General features: G+C 43.3%; 1 protein-coding gene across 1 annotated transcript; it reads right to left on the reverse strand.

The window, feature by feature from the left end:
* Positions 1-11,806: 11,806 nt before the first annotated feature.
* Positions 11,807-19,414, reverse strand: LOC124653610 (tropinone reductase-like 3). The gene is made up of 6 exons (XM_047192675.1): positions 19,175-19,414; positions 18,961-19,077; positions 17,906-18,040; positions 17,690-17,815; positions 12,594-12,695; positions 11,807-12,218 (listed from the first exon to the last, which is right to left on the reverse strand). Exons 1-6 carry the CDS (start codon positions 19,304-19,306, stop codon positions 12,069-12,071), a joined length of 762 nt encoding a protein of 253 aa, XP_047048631.1. The 5' UTR covers positions 19,307-19,414; the 3' UTR covers positions 11,807-12,068.
* Positions 19,415-20,947: the final 1,533 nt, after the last annotated feature.

Genomic DNA, 20,947 nt, shown 5'->3' on the forward strand with positions numbered 1-20,947 from the left:
AGTCAACAGTGACATGCCATCATAACCTTGATCATACTATTGTAAGCATATGTAATGAATGCAGCGATCAAAACAATGGTAATGACATGAGTAAACAACTGAATTATAAAGCAAAGACTTTTCATGAATAGTACTTTCAAGACAAGCATCAATAAGTCTTGCATAAGAGTTAACTCATAAAGCAATAAATCAAAGTAAAGGTATTAAAGCAACACAAAGGAAGATTAAGTTTGAGCGGTTGCTTTCAACTTATAACATGTATATCTCATGGATATTGTCAATGTAAAGTAATATAACAAGTGCAATATGCAAGTATGTAGGAATCAATGCACAGTTCACACAAATGTTTGCTTCTTGAGGTGGAAAGAGATAGGTGAACTGACTCAACATAAAAAATTAAAAGAAAGGCCCTTCGCGGAGGGAAGCATTGATTGCTATATTTGTGCTAGAGCTTTTATTTTGAAAACATGAAACAATTTTGTCAACGGTAGTAATAAAGCATATGTATCATGTAAATTATATCTTATAAGTTGCAAGCCTCATGCATAGTGTACTAATAGTGCCCGCACCTTGTCCTAATTAGCTCGGATTACCGGGATTACCATCGCAATACACATGTTTTAACAAAGTGTCACAAAGGGGTACCTCTATGCCTCCTGTACAAAGGTCTAAGGAGAAAGCTCGCATTTGGATTTCTCGCTTTTGATTATTCTCAACTTAGACATCCATACCGGGACAACATAGACAACAGATAATGGACTCCTCTTTAATGCATAAGCATGTAGCAACAATCAATGTTCTCATATGAGATTGAGGATATATGTCCAAAACTGAAACTTCCACCATGATTCATGGCTTTAGTTAGCGGCCCAATGTTCTTCTCTAACATTATGCATGCTCTAACCATTAAATGAGTGGTAAATCTCCCTTACTTCAGACAAGACGGACATGCATAGCAACTCACATGATATTCAACAAAGAGTAGTTGATGGCGTCCCCAGGAACATGGTTATCGCACAACAAGCAACTTAATAAGAGATAAAGTACATAAGTACATATTCAATACCACAATAGTTTTTAGGCTATTTGTCCCATGAGCTATATATTGCAAAGGCGAATGATGGAAATTTAAAGGTAGCACTCAAGCAATTTACTTTGGAATGGCGGAGAAATACCATGTAGTAGGTAGGTATGGTGGACACAAATGGCATAGTGGTTGGCTCAAGGATTTTGGATGCATGAGAAGTATTCCCTCTCGATACAAGGTTTAGGCTAGCAAGGTTATTCGAAACAAACACAAGGATGACTCGGTGCAGCAAAACTCACAAAAAAGACATATTGTAAACATTATAAGACTCTACACCGTCTTCCTTGTTGTTCAAAACTCAATACTAGAAATTATCTAGACTTTAGAGAGACCAAATATGCAAACCAAATTTTAGCAAGCTCTATGTATTTCTTCATTAATATGTGCAAAGTATATGATGCAAGAGCTTAAACATGAGCACAACAATTGCCAAGTATCAAATTATTCAAGACATTTTAGAATTACTACATGTAGCATTTCCCGATTCCAACCATATAACAATTTAACGAAGAAGATTCAACCTTCGCCATGAATACTATGAGTAAAGCCTAAGAACATATTTGTCCATATGCAACAGCGGAGCGTGTCTCTCTCCCACACAATGAATGCTAGGATCCATTTTATTCAAACAAAAACAAAAACAAAAACAAATCGACGCTCCAAGCAAAGCACATAAGATGTGATGGAATAAAAATATAGTTTCGGGGAGGAACCCGATAATGTTGTCGATGAAGAAGGGGATGCCTTGGGCATCCCCAAGCTTAGACGCTTGAGTCTTCTTAAAATATGCAGGGGTGAACCACCGGGGCATCCCCAAGCTTAGAGCTTTCACTCTCCTTGATCATATTGTATCATGTCCCTCTCTTGATCCTTGAAAACTTCCTCCACACCAAACTCAAAACAACTCATTAGAGGGTTAGTGCACAATAAAAATTCACATGTTCAGAGGTGACATAATCATTCTTAACACTTCTGGACATTGCACAAAGCTACTGGACATTAATGGAACAAAGAAATTCATCCATCATAGCAAAAGAGGCAATGCGAAATAAAAGGCAGAATCTGTCAAAATATAACAGTCCGTAAAGACGGATTTTATTGAGGCACCAGAATTGCTCAAATGGAAATGCCCACATTGAATTAAAGTTGCGTACATATCTGGGGATTACGCACGTAAATTGGCATATTTTTCTGAGCTACCTACAGAGAGTCAGGTCGAAATTCGTGACAACAAAGAAATCTGTTTCTGCGCAGTAATCCAAATCTAGTATGAACCTTACTATCAAAGACATTACTTGGCACAACAATGCACAAAACTAAGATAAGGAGAGGTTGCTACAGTAGTAAACAACTTACCAGAATCAAATATAAAATAAAAGTACTGTAGTAAAAACATGGGTTGTCTCCCATAAGCGCTTTTCTTTAACGCCTTTCTGCTAGGCGCAGAAAGTGTATATCAAGTGTTATCAAGAGACGAAGTATCAACATCATAATTTGTTCTAATAATAGAATCAAAGGTAACTTCATTCTCTTTCTAGGGAAGTGTTCCATACCTTTCTTGAGAGGAAATTGATATTTAATATTACCTTCCTTCATATCAATGGTGGCACCAACAGTTCGAAGAAAAGGTCTTCCCAATATAATGGGACAAGATGCATTGCATTCAATATCCAAGACAACAAAATCAACGGGGACAAGGTTATTGTTAACGGTAATGCGAACATTATCAACTCTCCCCAAAGGTTTCTTTGTAGCATTATCAACAAGATTAACATCCAAATAACAATTTTTCAATGGTGGCAAGTCAAGCATATCATAAATTTTCTTAGGCATAACGAAATACTTGCACCAAGATCACATAAAGCATTACAATCAAAATCATTGACCCTCATCTTAATGATAGGCTCCCAACCATCTTCTAACTTTCTAGGAATAGAGGTTTCAAGTTTTAGTTTCTCTTCTCTAGCTTTTATGAGAGCATTTGTAATATGTTTTGTAAAGGCCAAATTTATAGCACTAGCATTGGGACTTTTAGCAAGCTTTTGTAACAACTTTATAACTTCAGAGATGTGACAATCATCAAAGTCCAAACCATTATAATCTAAAGCAATGGGATCATCATCCCCAATGTTGGAAAAAATTTCAGCAGTTTTATCACAGGCAGTTTTAGCAGTTTCAGGTAATTTTGCACGCTTTGCACTAGGAGTAGTAACATTGCCAACACCAATTATTTTACCATTAATAGTAGGAGGTGTAGCAACATGTGAATCATTAACATTACTAGTGGTGGTAATAGTCCAAACTTTAGCTACATTATCTTCTTTAGCTAGTTTTTCATTTTCTTCTCTTTCCCACCTAGCACGCAATTCAGCCATCAATCTAATATTCTCATTAATTCGAACTTGGATGGCATTTGCTGTAGTAACAATTTTATTTTCAATATCCTCAGGTTTAGCAGCCATTTCATTAATTAAAGAAGATTGTGACGCAGACATGTATGAGATTCGGTTTTCAGCATTTGCAAGTTTAGTTTGCAACCCAGAAATCTCCATATTCAGATTTTTAAGTTGATTTCCTATATTCTTCAACAAGGTAGATTGTTCATTCATAGTTTTAGTAAACAATTTGTTTTGCTCATATTGTGATTGCATAAAGCTCTTGGTGGATCTTTCAATTTCTAACATCTTTTCCTCATTAGGTGAAACATATCTACCATAAGAGTTACCATTAGCAGGATACGGCCTAGAATTATTGTAATTGTTATTTTTAATGAAATTCACATCAACATGTTCTTCTTGGGCAACCAATGAAGCTAACGGAACATTATTAGGATCAACATTAGTCCTATCATTCACAAGCATAGGCATAATAGCATCAATCTTATCACTCAAGGAAGAGGTTTCTTCGACAAAATTTACCTTCTTACCTTGTGGAGCTCTTTTCATGTGCCATTCAGAGTAATTAATCATCATATTATCAAGGAGCTTTGTTGCTTCACCAAGAGTGATGGACATAAAGGTACCTCCAGCAGCTGAATCCAATAGGTTCCGCGAAGAAAAGTTCAGTCCTGCATAAAAGGTTTGGATGATCATCCAAGTAGTCAGTCCATGGGTTGGGAAATTTTTAACCAAAGATTTCATTCTTTCCCAGGCTTGTGCAACATTCTCATTATCCAATTGTTTAAAATTTATTATGCTACTTCTCAAAGATATAATTTTAGCAGGGGGATAATATCTACCAATAAAAGCATCCTTGCATTTAGTCCAAGAATCAATACTATTTCTAGGCAGAGATAGCAACCAATCTTTTGCTCTTCCTCTTAAGGAGAAAGGAAACAATTTTAATTTTATAATGTCACCATCTACATCTTTATACTTTTGCATTTCACACAATTCAACAAAATTATTGAGATGGGCAGCAGCATCATCGAACTAACACTGGAAAATTGCTCTCGCATAACAAGATTCAAGAAAGGGTATAATTTCAAAGAATTCTGCTGTAGTAGCAGGTGGAGCAATAGGTGTGCATAAGAAATCATTATTATTTGTGGTTGTGAAGTCACACAACTTAGTATTTTCAGGAGTACCCATTTTAACAGTAGTAAATAAAGCAAACTAGATAAAATAAATGCAAGTAACTAATTTTTTGTGTTTTAGATATATAGAGTGCAAGACAGTAAATAAAGTAAAGCTAGGAACTAATTTTTTTGTGTTTTGTTTTAGTGCAGCAAACAAGAAAGTAAATAAAATAAAGCAAGACAAAAACAAAGTAAAGAGATTGGATTGTGGAGACTCCCCTTGCAGCGTGTCTTGATCTCCCCAGCAACGGCGCCAGAAATTTAGCTTGATGACGCGTAAAGCACACGCCCGTTGGGAACCCCAAGTGGAAGGTGTGATGCGTACAGCAGCAAGTTTCCCTCAGTAAGAAACCAAGGTTTATCGAACCAGTAGGAGTCAAGAAGCACGTCGAAGGTTGATGGCGGCGGGATGTAGTGCGGCGCAACACCAGGGATTCCGGTGCCAACGTGGAACCTGCACAACACAACCAAAGTACTTTGCCCCAACGAAACAGTGAGGTTGTCAATCTCACCGGCTTGCTATAACAAAGGATTAGATGTATAGTGTGGATGATGATTGTTTGCAGAAAACAGTAAAACAAGTATTGCAGCAGATTGTATTCAAGGTAAAAGAATGGACCGGGGTCCACAGTTCACTAGAGATGTCTCTCCCATAAGATAAATAGCATGTTGGGTGAACAAATTACAGTCGGGCAATTGACAAATAGAGAGGGCATGACAATGCACATACATGATATGATAAGTATAGTGAGATTTAATTGGGCATCACGACAAAGTACATAGACCGCTATCCAGCATGCATCTATGCCTAAAAAGTCCACCTTCGAGTTATCATCCGAACCCCTTCCGACATTAAGTTGCAAACAACAGTACAATTGCATTAAGTATGGTGCGTAATGTAATCAATAACTACATCCTCGGACATAGCATCAATGTTTTATCCCTAGTGGCAACAACGACATCCACAACCTTAGAACTTTCTCGTCATCGTCCCAGCATTTAATGGAGGCATGAACCCACTATCGAGCATAAATACTCCCTCTTGGAGTTAAGAGTAAAAACTTGGCCAGAGCCTCTATTAATAACGGAGAGCATGCAAGATCATAAACAACACATAGATAATAGATTGATAATCAACATAACATAGTATTCTCTATCCATCGGATCCCGACAAACACAACATATAGCATTACAGATAGATGATCTTGATCATGTTAGGCAGCTCACAAGATCCGACAATGAAGCACATAAGGAGAAGACGGCCATCTAGCTACTGCTATGGACCCATAGTCCAGGGGTGAACTACTCACTCATCACTCCGGAGGCGACCATGGCGGTGAAGAGTCGTCCGGGAGATGATTCCCCTCTCGGCAGCGGGTGCCGGAGGCGATCTCCCGAATCCCCCGAGATGGGATTGGCGGCGGCGGCGTCTCGCAAGGTTTTCCGTATCGTGGCTCTCGGTACCGGGGGTTTCGCGACGGAGGCTTTAAGTAGGCGGAAGGGCAGGTCAAGAGGCGTCACGAGGGGCCCACACACCGGGGCCGCGCGGCCGGGGCCCGAGCCGCGCCGCCCTGTTGTGTCGCCACCTCGTGGCCCCACTTCGTCTCCCCTCCGGTCTTCTGGAAGCTTCGTGTAAAAATAGGCCCCTGGGCGTTGATTTCGTCCAATTTCGAGAATATTTCCTTTGTAGGATTTCTGAAACCAAAAACAGCAGAAAACAGCAACTGGCTCTTCAGCATCTCGTTAATAGGTTAGTGCCGGAAAATGCATAAATATGACATAAAGTATGCATAAAACATGTAGATATCATCAATAATGTGGCATTGAACATAAGAAATTATCGATACGTCGGAGACGTATCACTGGGCGCGAATCTTGGGCCCTCCATGCCCAGATCCCCGCCGGTGCGATGCAGTCGGCCGGGCAGCGGCTGACGGTTGCTGGCCATGGAGGAGCGGCACGTGTGGTGGCCGCTGCCAGCGGTGGCCCCAGGCGGACCTGCCGGTGGTGGCCGGTGTCTTTGGCCACAAGGGTGGCGAGGATGTCGACTTGGCCCAGGGATCCTCCTGTAGGATGAATCTTCTCGATCCTCGCGTCTGGACGGGCTGGCGGTGCGGCGGTGGCGGCATCGCTGGCGGGAGAAGTGGTGGCTTGGGGGATGTTGTAACATCCCAAATTTCAAATCAATGAAGACAAGAAGTTTCCAATATTCAAAATTTAGAACCAACAAAAACTTTTATTTGCATATAGTGCCATGCATAAGGTTTGTGCATTATTGTATGAGATTGCCATGATGTTTTTTTGTGTGCTTATGCTTGCTACCTAAAGCCCTAGCTTGGATCCTTTGAAGATCACAAAGAAAATCAAAGAGGAAGAAGGGAAAGAAAATAGAAAAATCACAAAACCCTCACATATGGTTTAGGCCATTTTTGAAAATCTTTAACCTAGGCCAATTTGTCTTGTGCCATTAGTTGGAAAATATTATTAAACACTTATATACACTTTTGGAATCAAAGAAACTCAAATCAAATCAAATTTGAAATCAAATTGTGCTCACATGCACTAATGGTCAAAACTGCCATTTTTAACCTGATGCCTACTTTGAGCCTCTTTATTAAGAGATTTTCAAACTCAACAATTCCAACTCTTTGCACCTCATCCAAGAACACATCAAGGTGAACAACTTTGGTAAAGCACACCCCTGCAAATTCTTGCTAGATTCAAAGTTATGCTCAAGCAAAGTTGGAACTTTTTAACAGATTCAAGTTAGTGCCAATTTTGAAATTTCACAAAACAACTTAATTTTGCACACCACCACCACCATTGTGTGTCTTTGATCATATGAATCAACTCCACCAAATTTCATTCAAAAATTTGCAAATTTCTTTCATGCGGCCATTGTGTCAAACACTTAGTGGGCAAGAATCGGATGAAATCAAATTCATTATTTGAAATAGTGTTTGGCCCAAATTTGAACTCAACTTGCTTCTACCTTGTCCCCTGGTCCCCTCCAACACCAAGCCCCTGCAGTGCAACCCTAGATATGGGCAGACATGGCAATGCCATTGCCATGCCGGCCATGCCTCACATGCAACCTGCCATCTCTACTTCCTCTCACCTCTAGCCTGGCCAACCGTGTCCCCCAGCTTCACCTTGCTCTACTGAACCTAACTGGACTAGCCTTGGTCGGAGAGGAACGCCACAGCATCGGGAACACGCCGTGCCCACGACGTCCAGGACATGCCAGGGTTGGCATGGGCGCCGCCCACGGGCGCGCCAGAGCACGCATCGCCCCGTCGCCTCGCACCTCGCCTGGACCCCCTCTTCCGCCCTGAGCATCACCACTGTACCAGGAACACGCTAGACATCCACTTGTCCCCGACCATCACCCCCCGTCGCCGGAGAAGAAAACGCACCCCGCCACGGACACGCAGAACCTTGCACGCGCCCGACAGCGTTAGGCACCGCCCAGCCGCGCCATTGCCGCCAGGAACCGCTGAACAGGGTCACGCCCTCGCCTAGCTCGCTAGCCCTCTGTAGCCATGTCGCTGTGGTCGACTTCGTCGCAGTACACGGCCTCGATCCGCCGCTATAAAAAGGGAGCTCCCCCGCTCGATTTCTCCACACCAGCTCACTTCCCTCTTCTCACTCAACCTCCTCGACCTCTTCCCCCTCTCCAATTTCCACCGGAGTTCGCCAATCGCTAGCCGGAGTCCGCGGCGGTGCTGAGAAGGTCGCCGTCGATTGGAGCCGCCCCAGGAAGCAACGCCGGTACCAGGAGGTTCGCCGTCGTTGACAACGACCCTGCGCACCTCGTCGACCCTCGCCGGAGCTTCGGTGAGCGGTCCGACCCCCTGCCCTCGCCGCGCCAGTACCCCTCTCTCGCCGGAGATGACGATGGCCGTGCGCCGTCCGATCCCAATCTAATCCAACGCCCCAGGATAGCCCGTACCCCTTCGCCGTTTAAGTGAGACTGGCGGGTGGAGCCCACCTCGTCAGGCAGCCCATGCGTGCGAGACGCGTGGTGGGCTGGCTTTCGCTGTTTAAACCGTTTCGGCCCATTTCATTTTCCCGCGCGGGCCCAAAAATTCAAATTCGTTAATTCGATTTAAATCAAAATTGTTGCAGATGCTTTGTTTAAATTTGAATAGAATCAAATCGGCTAAACCAAATTTGATGAATTTCATATAGTTGGAAAGCTTATGAAATTCCCTAACTAACTACACTGGCCTCAGTACTAGATTCGTTGTAGAATTAATGTGACAAAAATAACAAGGCAGGGCTTTGTCAAACTTCAAACTTTATTTAAAAATCAACCAAAACTGCTTTTTGAGTTGATTTCAACTCTCATAAATCACATTTCACATACTCTACATGTTCTACATAATCTCATATTGAATTATTTGGTGATATTAAATTGTGTTTATGGTAGTCTTAAATTGCATGGGGTACTTTACCTCATTTAAATCATTTTCCCAAATGATGATTATGAATGGTTGACCTTGGTCAACATGGGTTCATACATTATTGATTTGAGGAGATTAAATCTTAACAAGATTCAATGAGAGGAAATTATTTCTCCAAGAACTAAAGATAAACCCTAATCAATATTGTAATGAGAGGAAATTATTTTTCTTAAGAAGAAAACAAAGTCAACCAACATGATAGCAATGTGGTGATGATAGAGTAGCTTGTGTGTGAACCTTGTGTGTGATTAGTCTAGCTCTTAAGCTTGTTTGGTGATTGTTACCTCGTATCCGTTTTTAGACGCTAGTACAGAGGAGTACCCGGAGGAGGAGGTCTACTTCCAGGAAGAAGAAGGCCACTTTGATCAGTACACCAACCAAGGCAAGCTAATATTCTGCAAAAGTGCAAAGCTCCACCAGAGCAAGGCACACTTACCTATTACTTTATGCTTCATGATCAAAACCCAAGTTTTATCCTTGCAAGCTTTTACCTTGATTATTAAAGCTTACTTTTATAGTTAACTTTGGTCTAAGTATAGAGTACTCCAAGAGTATCAAATTTAGCCTAGAGAGCTACAAGATAGTTAGCACCCCTCATGACTAGTTGCTAGTGCTGACAAATAAAATTGACTACTCTAGATGGGAACATGTGAAATGAAATGACTTTGAAAGATTTTGAAGGTGAATGTGACTTGAGTGACATGGTGAATTTGATAAAAACTGATGGATGAGTTTGGATGCGATACCTTTCCAATTATAGAGTACCCCCATAATACCTGATTATGGGTAGGGCTTAACTGGAAGTTTATGCATCTTAGTATGGGTTCTCTCTGAACAAGCGTCATAGGGGTTATGCCGAGGCTGCCTCCGTTGAAAGTGAAATGATGTGAAATGAGGTGAATGTCCGCCCAAGCCCTGTGCAGTTCCCAGGCTAACGGGTTGTCTTCACTGGGAGACCAAGCTCATGGGGAGAGGTACCTATACTAGGGTATATAAGTGAAAGGTTATGGTTGATGATCCGCGTACTGAGTTATGATGATTCAGGGTTATCCCTGGCGGATGAATCAAATGTTGTGGCACAAGTGTGCAACCTCTGCAGAGTATAAACCTATTCGAATAGCCGTGTCCACGGTTACGGACGATTGGAAAGGCCATACTGTACCGTTGTCAGATGTTTTATTGAAAATGATTGATGATTTGAATGGTGAACTTGACTTGAATCACAACTGAGTTGTCGGAATGACACTAATGTTCCCACTTGAGTTAGTTAGCAATTAAAGAGTCTTTTACAAAATGCTTATGAACTAAAATTGGCTTTATGCAAATAAACCTAGAGCTTAGCACCCCCATTATTAAAATTGTTAAGTACTTACACTAGTATTAGTTTGCGAGTACTTTAAAGTACTCACGGCTGTGTCCCTGGCTATTCAAATGGCCAGACTATAAAGAGGAGCAGCAGTACCAAGATGACGGCCAGCAGGACGTCTACGACAACTAGAGTATCTTCTGACGTCGAGCGTTGGCCTGTGGATTAGATAGTCCACTACTTCTACGCTTCCGCTATGTAATGTGTTCGTTGATCATTAGATCAACTATTTGTGTAATATTGGATGATGTGATCTATATTTGTAAGACGACTATGGTTTGTAATGAATGATGACTTATGATATCAAATGTTATGTCTCGCAACAACAATCTTCATGGGATTGCGATGTATGGCATAATAGGCATCTGGACTTGAAAATCCAGGTGTTGACAGATGTGTTGTCGTCCCTGATCTGTCGGAGCATGGCAACGACGAGGTGGTGGTGCTGGTGCTGTCTTGGCGGAGGAAGTTTTGTTGCAGGTCGTTGCCGGTAGACTTGGTGGTTGGAGGCAGAGGATCCTAGGAGAAATCCTTGTCCTGGCGACGGCGACGCCCGCGGGTGCTGCTGACTTTCTTGGAAGCGTCATCAAGGGCTCCTCTCCTTATCCCGTGGTCTCCGGAGGGAACCTCTAATCCTCGGATCGAACGATGAAGGCATCTCAACGTCTTTCTCCTTGTTGGGGGCATCGTCTCGGAGTTGGCTTCAACTTGGGGCCTGGTGGATGTTTGGTTGCTGAGTCAGCTCACTTGGGGGGGCGTTGTGGGCAGTTTGGCAACGACAACGCGTCGAGCAGACCTTGGGTCACGGCTAGGGCTTTGTTAGCTGGTTTCCGACATGTCCTATGGGTCTCTCATGCTTCGTTGTGTCGCTATGTCCCTGCCGCAACGATGATGACCGGCAATCGGTGGATTGTAGAGGATTCGGTCGGGTCCGAGTCGGAGGTGTCTCTCGATGACGTGTGCGGCCAATTGTTGGCATTTGGCCAGGTCGGTGATTGTGCCCAATCGTGTTCCATTATGACATTGGTGCACTTGTATCAGTGTTTGGTCGGTTACCCGTTAATTAACCGGCCATCTTCTTCTTTATCAATGAAATGGCAAGTCTTGCCTAGTTTCAAAAAAGAAAAAGTGGCTGAAGTTGTCTTTCCAATACTTCAAAAGCAGCACAATTTGAGAGATACCGGAGTATCATTACCAATCTCTAGTCACAGCCAAACACACCAAACACCAAAGTATCTAAAACTGTGGTACTTAGTATTGCTGAAATACTTTAAAAAATAATATGGTACAAAACACAGCCTAAACCATTAAAAAAACCCAAAATAGAATGCTGCGCCATTACCATATTTTGTCATTCACTGTAATTTCCATATACATGAACACAAGTTATACGACAACAGACGTTCGGATGACAATGTCAATAGACTATCAACCGTCCTTGCCAGATTATAGCGCACAAAATCAAATTCATTATAGTAGATCTGTTTTATTATCTAAGTGCACCTAACATGTAGTACTGTCATGACAATGTACTCAACTGTAGCTGACTGGGCCTCCAAACTTTAGCCAGATTTATAATCTAGATTGTGTTCCTCCAGCAACAACAATTGTTTCAGCAGTAATGAAGGATGCGTCATCTGATGCCAGGAATGCGGCGGCTGAAGCCATGTCTTCAACGGTGCCCAATCTCTTAAGCTTGCTCCTCTCCATAAGCTCATTTCTCTGTGGAATGATTTGGTTACATGCATATACATGTGCATGACATAAGATTCACTTGGTGTTACAGCTAAAATTGTTATATACTTGGAGGACAAAACAATTCAACACAATCTCGGTTTAGTTTTCTATGTGTAGGTCTTACTGCTTTCTACATATAGATTATGTCAGCAGTACAAGGGAGCACATATGTGGAAAACTGGAAAGCAATGAAATTTTATTCAACAGTAGGAACCTTTAAAAAATGTACGGTTTTCCTCTTGAGACACTTTTCCTTGTAAATGATAGGGTTTTTCCTCTTTGGTATGACCGTATAAGTATGACTAACCCGATAAAAAATATACAACAAAAGAAGTATGATAAATATCAGAAATTACTTACGATGGTCTCATTAGTTGTGAGGAAACTAGCAAAGCGTGTAGGAACAAAACCAGGAGCTATGCAGTTAACACGGGTATTTGGGCCCATCTCAGTAGCAAGAGCCTGGAGAAGATACATCCATGGACAGAATCAGTAGAGAAAATAGATATTCAGGTGTAAAGCAATGCATATCCAAGCATTTTAAAGGGAAAATGCAATTATGTGGAATTAAAAAAAAAGAGTAATTCAAAGGAAAAAAATGAATTTTAGGCATGCGCCACTTATGGGTGGCTGAAGCAAAATAAAGACATGTGCACTTGCAAAAATAAGTGCACACATATAATCATATATGCGCATGGTATAAAAAATAAAAGGTTGTACTTACTTTTTGTATGCCTACAATTTTTGCAAGTGTAAATCATTTTTCTGAGATTGGTTTTAAGATGTGCAAGTGAGTAATCTTGAGATTCTTTTGAGTTGCGCAACTAGAAAATTCATTCACAACTATGTGCACCCACATAAGTACGGAATCCACAATCAACCATAAAATATGTTCACAAACTTAGGGCATGAATAACCAGTGATGTAAATGAACCGTGGGGCTCCTCCCCTACTAGGTTCAAAAAAAAGTACGACCTACTCTCCCTCCATGTCACAGTGTAGTGCATATAATTATTTCCGTAAGTCAAAGTTCCTAAATTTGAATAAGTGTATAGCAAATAATATCAACATCAATGATACCAAATAAATACCATATTAAAATATAATTCGCGATGAATCTAATAATATTGATTTTGTATTATAGATGTTGATATTTTGTTCTATAAAATATGTCAAAGTTTACAAAGTTTGACTTAGGACAAAACTAATGTGCACTATATTTTGACATGCAGGGAGTATATAACTTCCTACTTGAAGCAAGTGTTCATCGATTAACTTCCTGAAGAAAATATATTTTTATGTACAATATATTTACCAACATAACTAATCCCTCCACTTCTTTATATCTGTCCATGGCCCCAAGAGATGTTTTTTCAAAATGTTTGTACATTCCACGAACCAAGAGTGGTTACTTCTGACGGCACTTACTCAGTGGTGGAGCCAGCGGAGAAGAACACGTGGGGTCAGATCACTTATACACTAGGGACTTTCACATAAATACCTACAAACTAAAGGGGTTTTCAGACGCCCGCGGCAGCGTCCGGCATGGTCCAGCCCATCTGTTCATCGACCGTATAGGACAGAAGTACGAGGTAGGTGGGACTATGGGAGGTGACGACGAGTGTGCTGCAATCCCTTTGTTCTGTATTTGATTTGCAATACAGCAACTGCTGCAGCTGGTAGTCTAAATTGGAGGCTGCTGGTAAACAGAATCGCCATCGGTTTGTAATTCTGTATCAGCACCAGCACGTATGTCCCTGTGATTGTGTCTGCGTAGAGGAGTTGATCAACAAGTACTACGATACGACAAGAGAAAATCGTGCACCAAGGTGGCGGTCCTGATTCCGTATGTCCCGGTAGCCAAGGACCACAACCTACTTCTCGCCGAAACAAACGGACTTGATGGCAACGTACTGGCTTCCCCTGAACAACGGTACCCTGCAGCTGCCACGGCTCGCCGCTGCACCGTGCGCTGGAACACACCCACGGCATGGTGATGGGTGTCAACCTCCTAGGCATGTCAGGTACAGCGATGTGCACATATAGCGAGCTCGCCTGCCACATCGGAAAGGACCTGCTCAGGAGGGTGCCCTTCACGGGAGAGTACAAAGTTCTGACCATCGTCACGAAAACGCGATGTACTTGGGACGATGTCTGCCACGAACATGGCAGACATGGTGTCTACGTCGATGGTCCGTCCGCGGCACAGCGACGTGGCTGTAGCCAAGGGGGACAAATACTTCTCTTTGGATGCTTGTTTACTAGGCCGCCAGATGACGCCAACAGCATGGACATACCTGAGGAGATCATGGAGAGGTTCCTGTGGTGATTCATGTCAGCTGGCTGGTGGTAGAAGGCGTAGACTGCAACAAAATATATATGCTCAAGATTCCCGGGCTTCCTGTTCGCTGGTGTTTGGTATGTTGATTTCTTTCCAAATCTCCCCTTCTTAGTGCTTGCTTTAGATCAGCTTTCTTAGTGCTTGCTTCAGTTTAGGGAGACATGGCCTTTTCTGGTTTATCATGACATATGGATGGATGCAGACCAAAGAGGCATAATGCATCGATGCAGACCAAAAAAAAATTGTCTGATGTGTTCCAGCTCCAATTATGTCATGCATGGCAGATCTGACAAAATGTTCATGAACTGGGATTTTCTCCATGGTCTCGTTACTTGATTTCCCTTTAATGTGTGTCCATAATATGGGATTTCCCCTCATGTTCTGGAATAAAGTTTAAGTTTTGATCTACCATTCAAGTTTATTAAATGTCAAGGATCAGAATGATTTTGTCCGAATCAGTATATTTTGTTTGTTTACCAGTTTGTCAGAATGATTGGTTTTGTAGTATAAACCTTTGGTGTTCGAGATGGCTCAGTTTGGTTTAATTCTTTTACAACATCTCCGAATAAATTTGTTAACACCAAAAAATCTGTGCTAACTCAGTACTAATCGATCCAAACCTAAATTCGAGATGGCTTAGTTTGGTTTAATTCTTTTACAACATCTCTGAATAAATTTGTTACCACCAATACTAACTCAGTACTAATCCAAACCTAAATTTATATGATACATGAAAAGAAAGAAGGGCATGCTATGTAAAAAGAGAGGGTGAGTTCTGCAAAGTGCAAAGGGGTTGCACGAATCTCAAACACGATGGTTTTTGTCGACTCAGGTGATGGGGCGATGGCGACGCATTGCTCAGCTAGCGCTGTCTTCGCTGATGCAGCGAGCAGAGGATGCAGACCATGCAGTGCGCCATGGACGCGCGAAAGGTGGCTAATATCTGCAACATGCCACGGATTACCAACTATATTTCACTTTATATGCCTCCATGACACCTATTTTTTCACCCGTTGCAACTTTCCTAGTAAATACCTACAAACTAAAGGGGTTTTCAGAAAAAAAACTGTGGGGTCAGCTGACCCACACAGCCTACGGACTGGGATTCAGTAACATTGCTACAGCAGGGCACGGCGTGCCATGCCCCCCTCCATCCACCTTCCAAATTAAATCCAATGGCTCACACCAAGGAAAGGCAAAAGGAAAGGGCACGCACTGTGCAGTGAGGTAGAATTTCAGTGTTCAATCGGACATATTGCTAAATTATTCTTTGTATAATATCAGTTTAGACTTTAGAGGCACTATTCTTTTCTTGGATTCATTTTATTCCATATATGTCTAGATTGTTAAGCTATCTAATATGGACGCGCTAAACCGTCGTGCTAAATTACAGCGCCGAGTTGGTTCATTTGCATACGCGCTAAAAGCTGCACGGAAAACAATATTTTCACACATTTGCATACGAATAGATCAAACAAAACGTAAAAATAAACTAGAAATACAAAAATATATTGCAAACTTCGACGCTACAACCAAATTTATTTTTAAACTAGCATAAACTACTTCTCTTCCTTCTTGTCAAAGAAGGCCTCCATCGCGGCGACGTCCTCCGGAAACTGGCGCCCCCACTCAAGGCGCCAGGCGACCGCGTCGTACGCGCGAACCGCCTCGTGCGCCGCCTCGAACGTCCTGAGCCCGATGCGCTCGTCGTCGCTGTGGATCTCGGCGTAGAAAGTGTCATTCGGTCGCGCGTGGACGCCGTGGTAGACCGGAGCTCGAGCGGCGGCGGGGCCGCATCTCGTCGGCGTTGAAGCGGACCGGCGGCGCGAGTGACGTGGAGCGCGGCGGATCAAAGCGGAGCGAGGTGGAGGGCCGCGAAGTGACATGCGGGTGAAACTTCCTAGCGGTTGGATGCGTGCGCACGTTTATTTGCCCGCGGCGATCGGCGTGGTAGGTTTGATGTGCCGATCGCCGATCAAACCTGCCGCGCCGATCGCCGCGGGCAAATAAACGCGCACACGCATCCAACCGCTAGGAAGTTTCACCCGCATGTCACTTCGCGCGTACGACGCGGTCGCCTGGCGCCTCGAGTGGGGGCGCCAGTTCCCTGAGGACGTCGCCGCGATGGAGGCCTTCTTTGACAAGAAGGAAGAGAAGAAGGCGACACTTAAGGCGGCGAAGAAGGCGGACCGGGAGGAGAGGAGGGCGAAGGCGGCGGCGAGGAAGAAGGAGAGGGAGGAGAAGGCCGCGAGGAAGGCGGAGGAGAAGAAAAATGGCGCCGGCCATCGATGATCATCGTCGACTCCTCCTCCTTCGAGTGGACATCAACTCCGGGCTCCTCGGACTGCGATTGGGATTCGAGTAGTTTATGCTAGTTTAAAAATAAATTTGGTTGTAGCGTCGAAGTTTGCAATATATTTTTATATTTCTAGTTTAATTTTACATTTTGTTTGATCTATTTCGTATGCAAATGTGTGAAAATATTGTTTTCCATGCAGCTTTTAGCGCGTATGCAAATGAACCAACTCGGCGCTGTAATTTAGCACGACGGTTTAGCGCGTCCATATTAGATAGCTTGACAATCTAGACATATATGGAATAAAATGAATCCAAGAAAAGAATAGTGCCTCTAAAGTCTAAACTGATATTATACAAAGAATAATTTAGCAATATGTCCGACTGAACACTGAAATTCTACCTCACTTAGCAGTGTGCGGGTCCTTTCCTTTTGCCATTTCTTGGTGTGAGCCATTGGATTTAATTTGGAAGGTGGATGGAGGGGGTATGGCACGCCGTGCCCTGCTGTAGCAATGTTACTGAATCCCAGTCCACAGCCTACACGCAACTCCGCCACAGCACTTACTATCTACCCCTACTTAAATGCTTTGAAGAGGTTATGTGGTTCCAGTATGGTCTTTTAATAGGTCAAGCATTATTTCTCAGTAAGTTTTTCTCAGTTCTATGCTTCCATGGTCTGTGTGCATGGTGGGTTGGGAACAACATAGTGAAACGAAGTGAGTACTATGTACTAACCACACCAATAGACAATTCATTACAATTTTGAAATGAATCTATGAGTGCGCCAGCACAACAATGACAAAGGATAAGTATATACCTTTGTGAGGCCCAAAAGGGCAGTCTTTGTAACACCATACATCCCTAAAGCTGCATCAGGATTATAACCAGTAATCGAAGAAATTATTATCACAGATGACCCCTTCCTCAAATGTGGTGCAGCATCCTAATATAAAGAAAGATGGAAGTGATTAATTGTGCAAAAATGGATTTACAGAACATGCAAATTAGGATTAAGAGTTTAGAATTCATTCACCTGAAGTAGAAGAATAGAAGCTTTGACATTAATATCCCATAGCTTGTCAAGAACTGGCTCTTTCATCTCGAGTATGCCTTCTACAGAAGGATTTGCAGCGGCATTGGAGACAAGAATATCAATATGCCCAAAATTCTGCAGAAACAAGATTAATTCTTTGTCATGGACCAGCCCTGTACTGGGGCATCACTGTCTAGTGCTAATGTTAAGAAACAGGATGAATAGCAAAGGCAAGAGAAGGACGCGGGACTGCTTTATTTTGAACTTCAGACCCTGCAGGCCGTGTCAGGTGCTGGTAAAGTAATTCGGGCCACTAACTATGTTGTGCTTCAGGCCACTGGGTCAACAAACAGCGCATGCACCTAGCTATAAGAGCTAGGCACCGTAATGGTATTGCCTATCAAATGAGATAACGGTTATCCGCTCCCCCACTCTTCTTTCTTCTTCCTAAACTATCTCTCTTATGTCCCAAATCTGATTTCTATCCACCAAAAAACTCCCCAATTCTAACTCCAGGGACTTTATAAACTGTGTCCTATCATAATCAATTTAATACTACCTGGTTGCAGTAAGCATATATGGATGTAGTAAGCTACCTAAGATATGAATAGAAACTAACAGTTCGTAATCGTGGCAAAGGAAGAAAAAAAAATACAGTTCAGAAGCACCCAAAATCAACTGCCGACCATAAACTCCTCTTACATCATGAGATGCAGAGAAATTTAAGCTGAAACGAGCAGTAACAGTGAAAGCAACGCCACAGTTGTACTGCTCTGCAAATAAGATCAGACGGCTTTATTCAGAACCGCAGTCTCGCCCTCTCCCCCGTAGTTTGCCCAGCAGTCAACAGGATTCCCACGGAGAATTAAGTCGATAATTCAAGAAACAACTCACATCTAGTGATCTAGTAAACCTAATCCTCACCCGGCCCCCAAATTCCACTGGAGGGAGTGCCGGACATCGCAACTCCGAAGTAACGAATCTGGCAATGTTGTACGAACACAAGGACGACAGAATTATCGCAGGGAATTGACCAGCCAGTGAAGAGATCTCACCTTGACGGCGGTGTCGACGAGGTGCTTGCGGTGCTCCGCGCTGGAGACGTGGCAGACGGCCCCGACCACGGTGATCCCCTTCGCCCTGAGGCCCTCCACCGCCTCGTCCACGTTCTTCTGCAGGGGCAAGAAACCAGTCGGTCAGGGAAAAGGTTCGATCGATGGAGAACCCGGGAAGGAAGGAAGGAAGGGGGCAACTCAAGGCTAGCTGGACCTGCTTGCGGGAGGAGATGACGACCGCGGCGCCCTCCAGGCCGAGGCGCTCGGCGATGGCGAGGCCGATTCCCTGCGTGGAAGCCGTCACGACGGCCACCTTCCCCTCCAGACGCCGGCACTTGACTTCCATCGCCGCCGTGGTCTCCTTGCTGCTCGCTCGCTGCTGTCTGTGTTGCGGGCCGATGGAAGCGCGTGTTTTAGGTGAGAGAGACGGCGATGGAAGCAAGGCAAGTAGAGCGGCGTGGCAAGAATATCCGCTCGGACCGGGGCGCCGGACCTGAGTGCTGCGCCTGCGCTGGTTTGTATCGACTCTGCTGCGTGGGCCCAGGTGGATAAGAGTATCTCCAATCGCGTTTCCCAAGTGTTTGGAAGAAAGAGCTAGATCAAGTGTTTGGGAAATATTCGTGTGGTGTTTTTTTTATGTCCGTTTACAGCCGTGGCTTCCAAACAAGATCTCAAAATAATTAAATAGTATGATAAAATTGACAAATAATTTACATAGTAAAGCATCAGCAAAGTAATTCATCAACTTAGTTGCAAAGCTTGCACCTCCCGTAATTGTCCTACCTCTTGTCTTAACTCTATCCACCGTCTAAACCCTATTTTAAATAATTAACTAAGCAAAGATTTTGCATTTGGAAAACATATATGGCGCGATTGAAAAAGAGAGATGCACTTTCATTGTTACTTAGCACAAAAGTGCAGGAGAACCGTGAAAAAAATACAATATTGGATTATTGTAGCATGGGTACTCGGCGGTGTTCGAGAGCACCAACATGGTTGGAAAAGGAGGACATGTGCTCTTTGAACCCGCGAGCAAACACCAAGGGGCTCATCTGACGCTTCTCGCATGCGGAGAGTACTCCTGCAGCCCGCTGTCATCACACACCTCCACGAACCAGGAATCCCTCTAAGTAGATCCACCTCCAAGAACGGTGCCCTCAAAAGGGAACATGGCGACATCTGTAGCTGAGCACCGCCATCATTTGATCTGGGAGACCAGATGTGGTGACCCGGCATACCACTGCATGGTGTAGTATGCAAGTCTGACATAACACCAATGAAACACCGTTCCACTAGTATTACATCGCTCAGAGTGGTACAACAGAAACATATGCGGGTCCAAGGCATGTCTATAGAATTACAACACAGACTCTGTTACATAAGATCATCATAGCCTCCTACTTTACAATGAGGTAAAACTGCAAATAAACTCCAGAAGAACGACTCGTAGTCTAGTTTTATCACGAACTCTATTTGTAGAGTATTTAACTAGCTACTGTGGCTATGAATAGATTCTAGCTAAATAGGAGCTAGGTTTAGGAAGCTAGTTCCCTTCTATAGCTAAACTAGGTTTTCTCCTTGCTGTATGTGGTATCTGACTCTTCTGATCGGGTCCTGTCTCGTGAAGTAGTTGTTGACTCCTCGGCCTTCGAGTGCACTGTAGATCCTCCTTGGATGCCTCCATATCTAAGCAGGGGATTTAAGAGTGGGATGAGTACGAGCGTACTCAACAAGTTCATTATAGGAAAGAGGTGTTTAATGCACTAGCTACGGCATTAGACCAGAAAGTCTAATACCAATGCAAGTTTTCATAACCATTTCTTCAAAAGGTTGCTTTTATTCGGAAGAACTATGTCCGTCGGCCTTCACCGGTTTACTAGAACTTCATGGAGCTCCTTTCCGGCCGCGTTCGCAGTTCCATATCCCGGAACGAGGAGTGACAGGTCACGGTTCTTTACACTCGCAGAGGTGTGTTGCTTTACCCATA

This window comes from Lolium rigidum, chromosome 5, assembly GCF_022539505.1.
Source record: "Lolium rigidum isolate FL_2022 chromosome 5, APGP_CSIRO_Lrig_0.1, whole genome shotgun sequence".
Classification (NCBI taxonomy): Eukaryota; Viridiplantae; Streptophyta; class Magnoliopsida; order Poales; family Poaceae; genus Lolium; species Lolium rigidum.

Coding starts and splice junctions, on each gene's coding strand:
- LOC124653610 (XM_047192675.1), bottom strand. CDS start 19,306: ATGGAAGTCAAGTGCCGGCGTCTGGAGGGGAAGGTGGCCGTCGTGACG. Junction 19,078..19,174: donor TCATCTCCTCCCGCAAGCAG/GTCCAGCTAGCC, acceptor TTGCCCCTGCAG/AAGAACGTGGACGAGGCGGT. Junction 18,041..18,960: donor TCGTCGACACCGCCGTCAAG/GTGAGATCTCTT, acceptor TTGTTTCTGCAG/AATTTTGGGCATATTGATAT.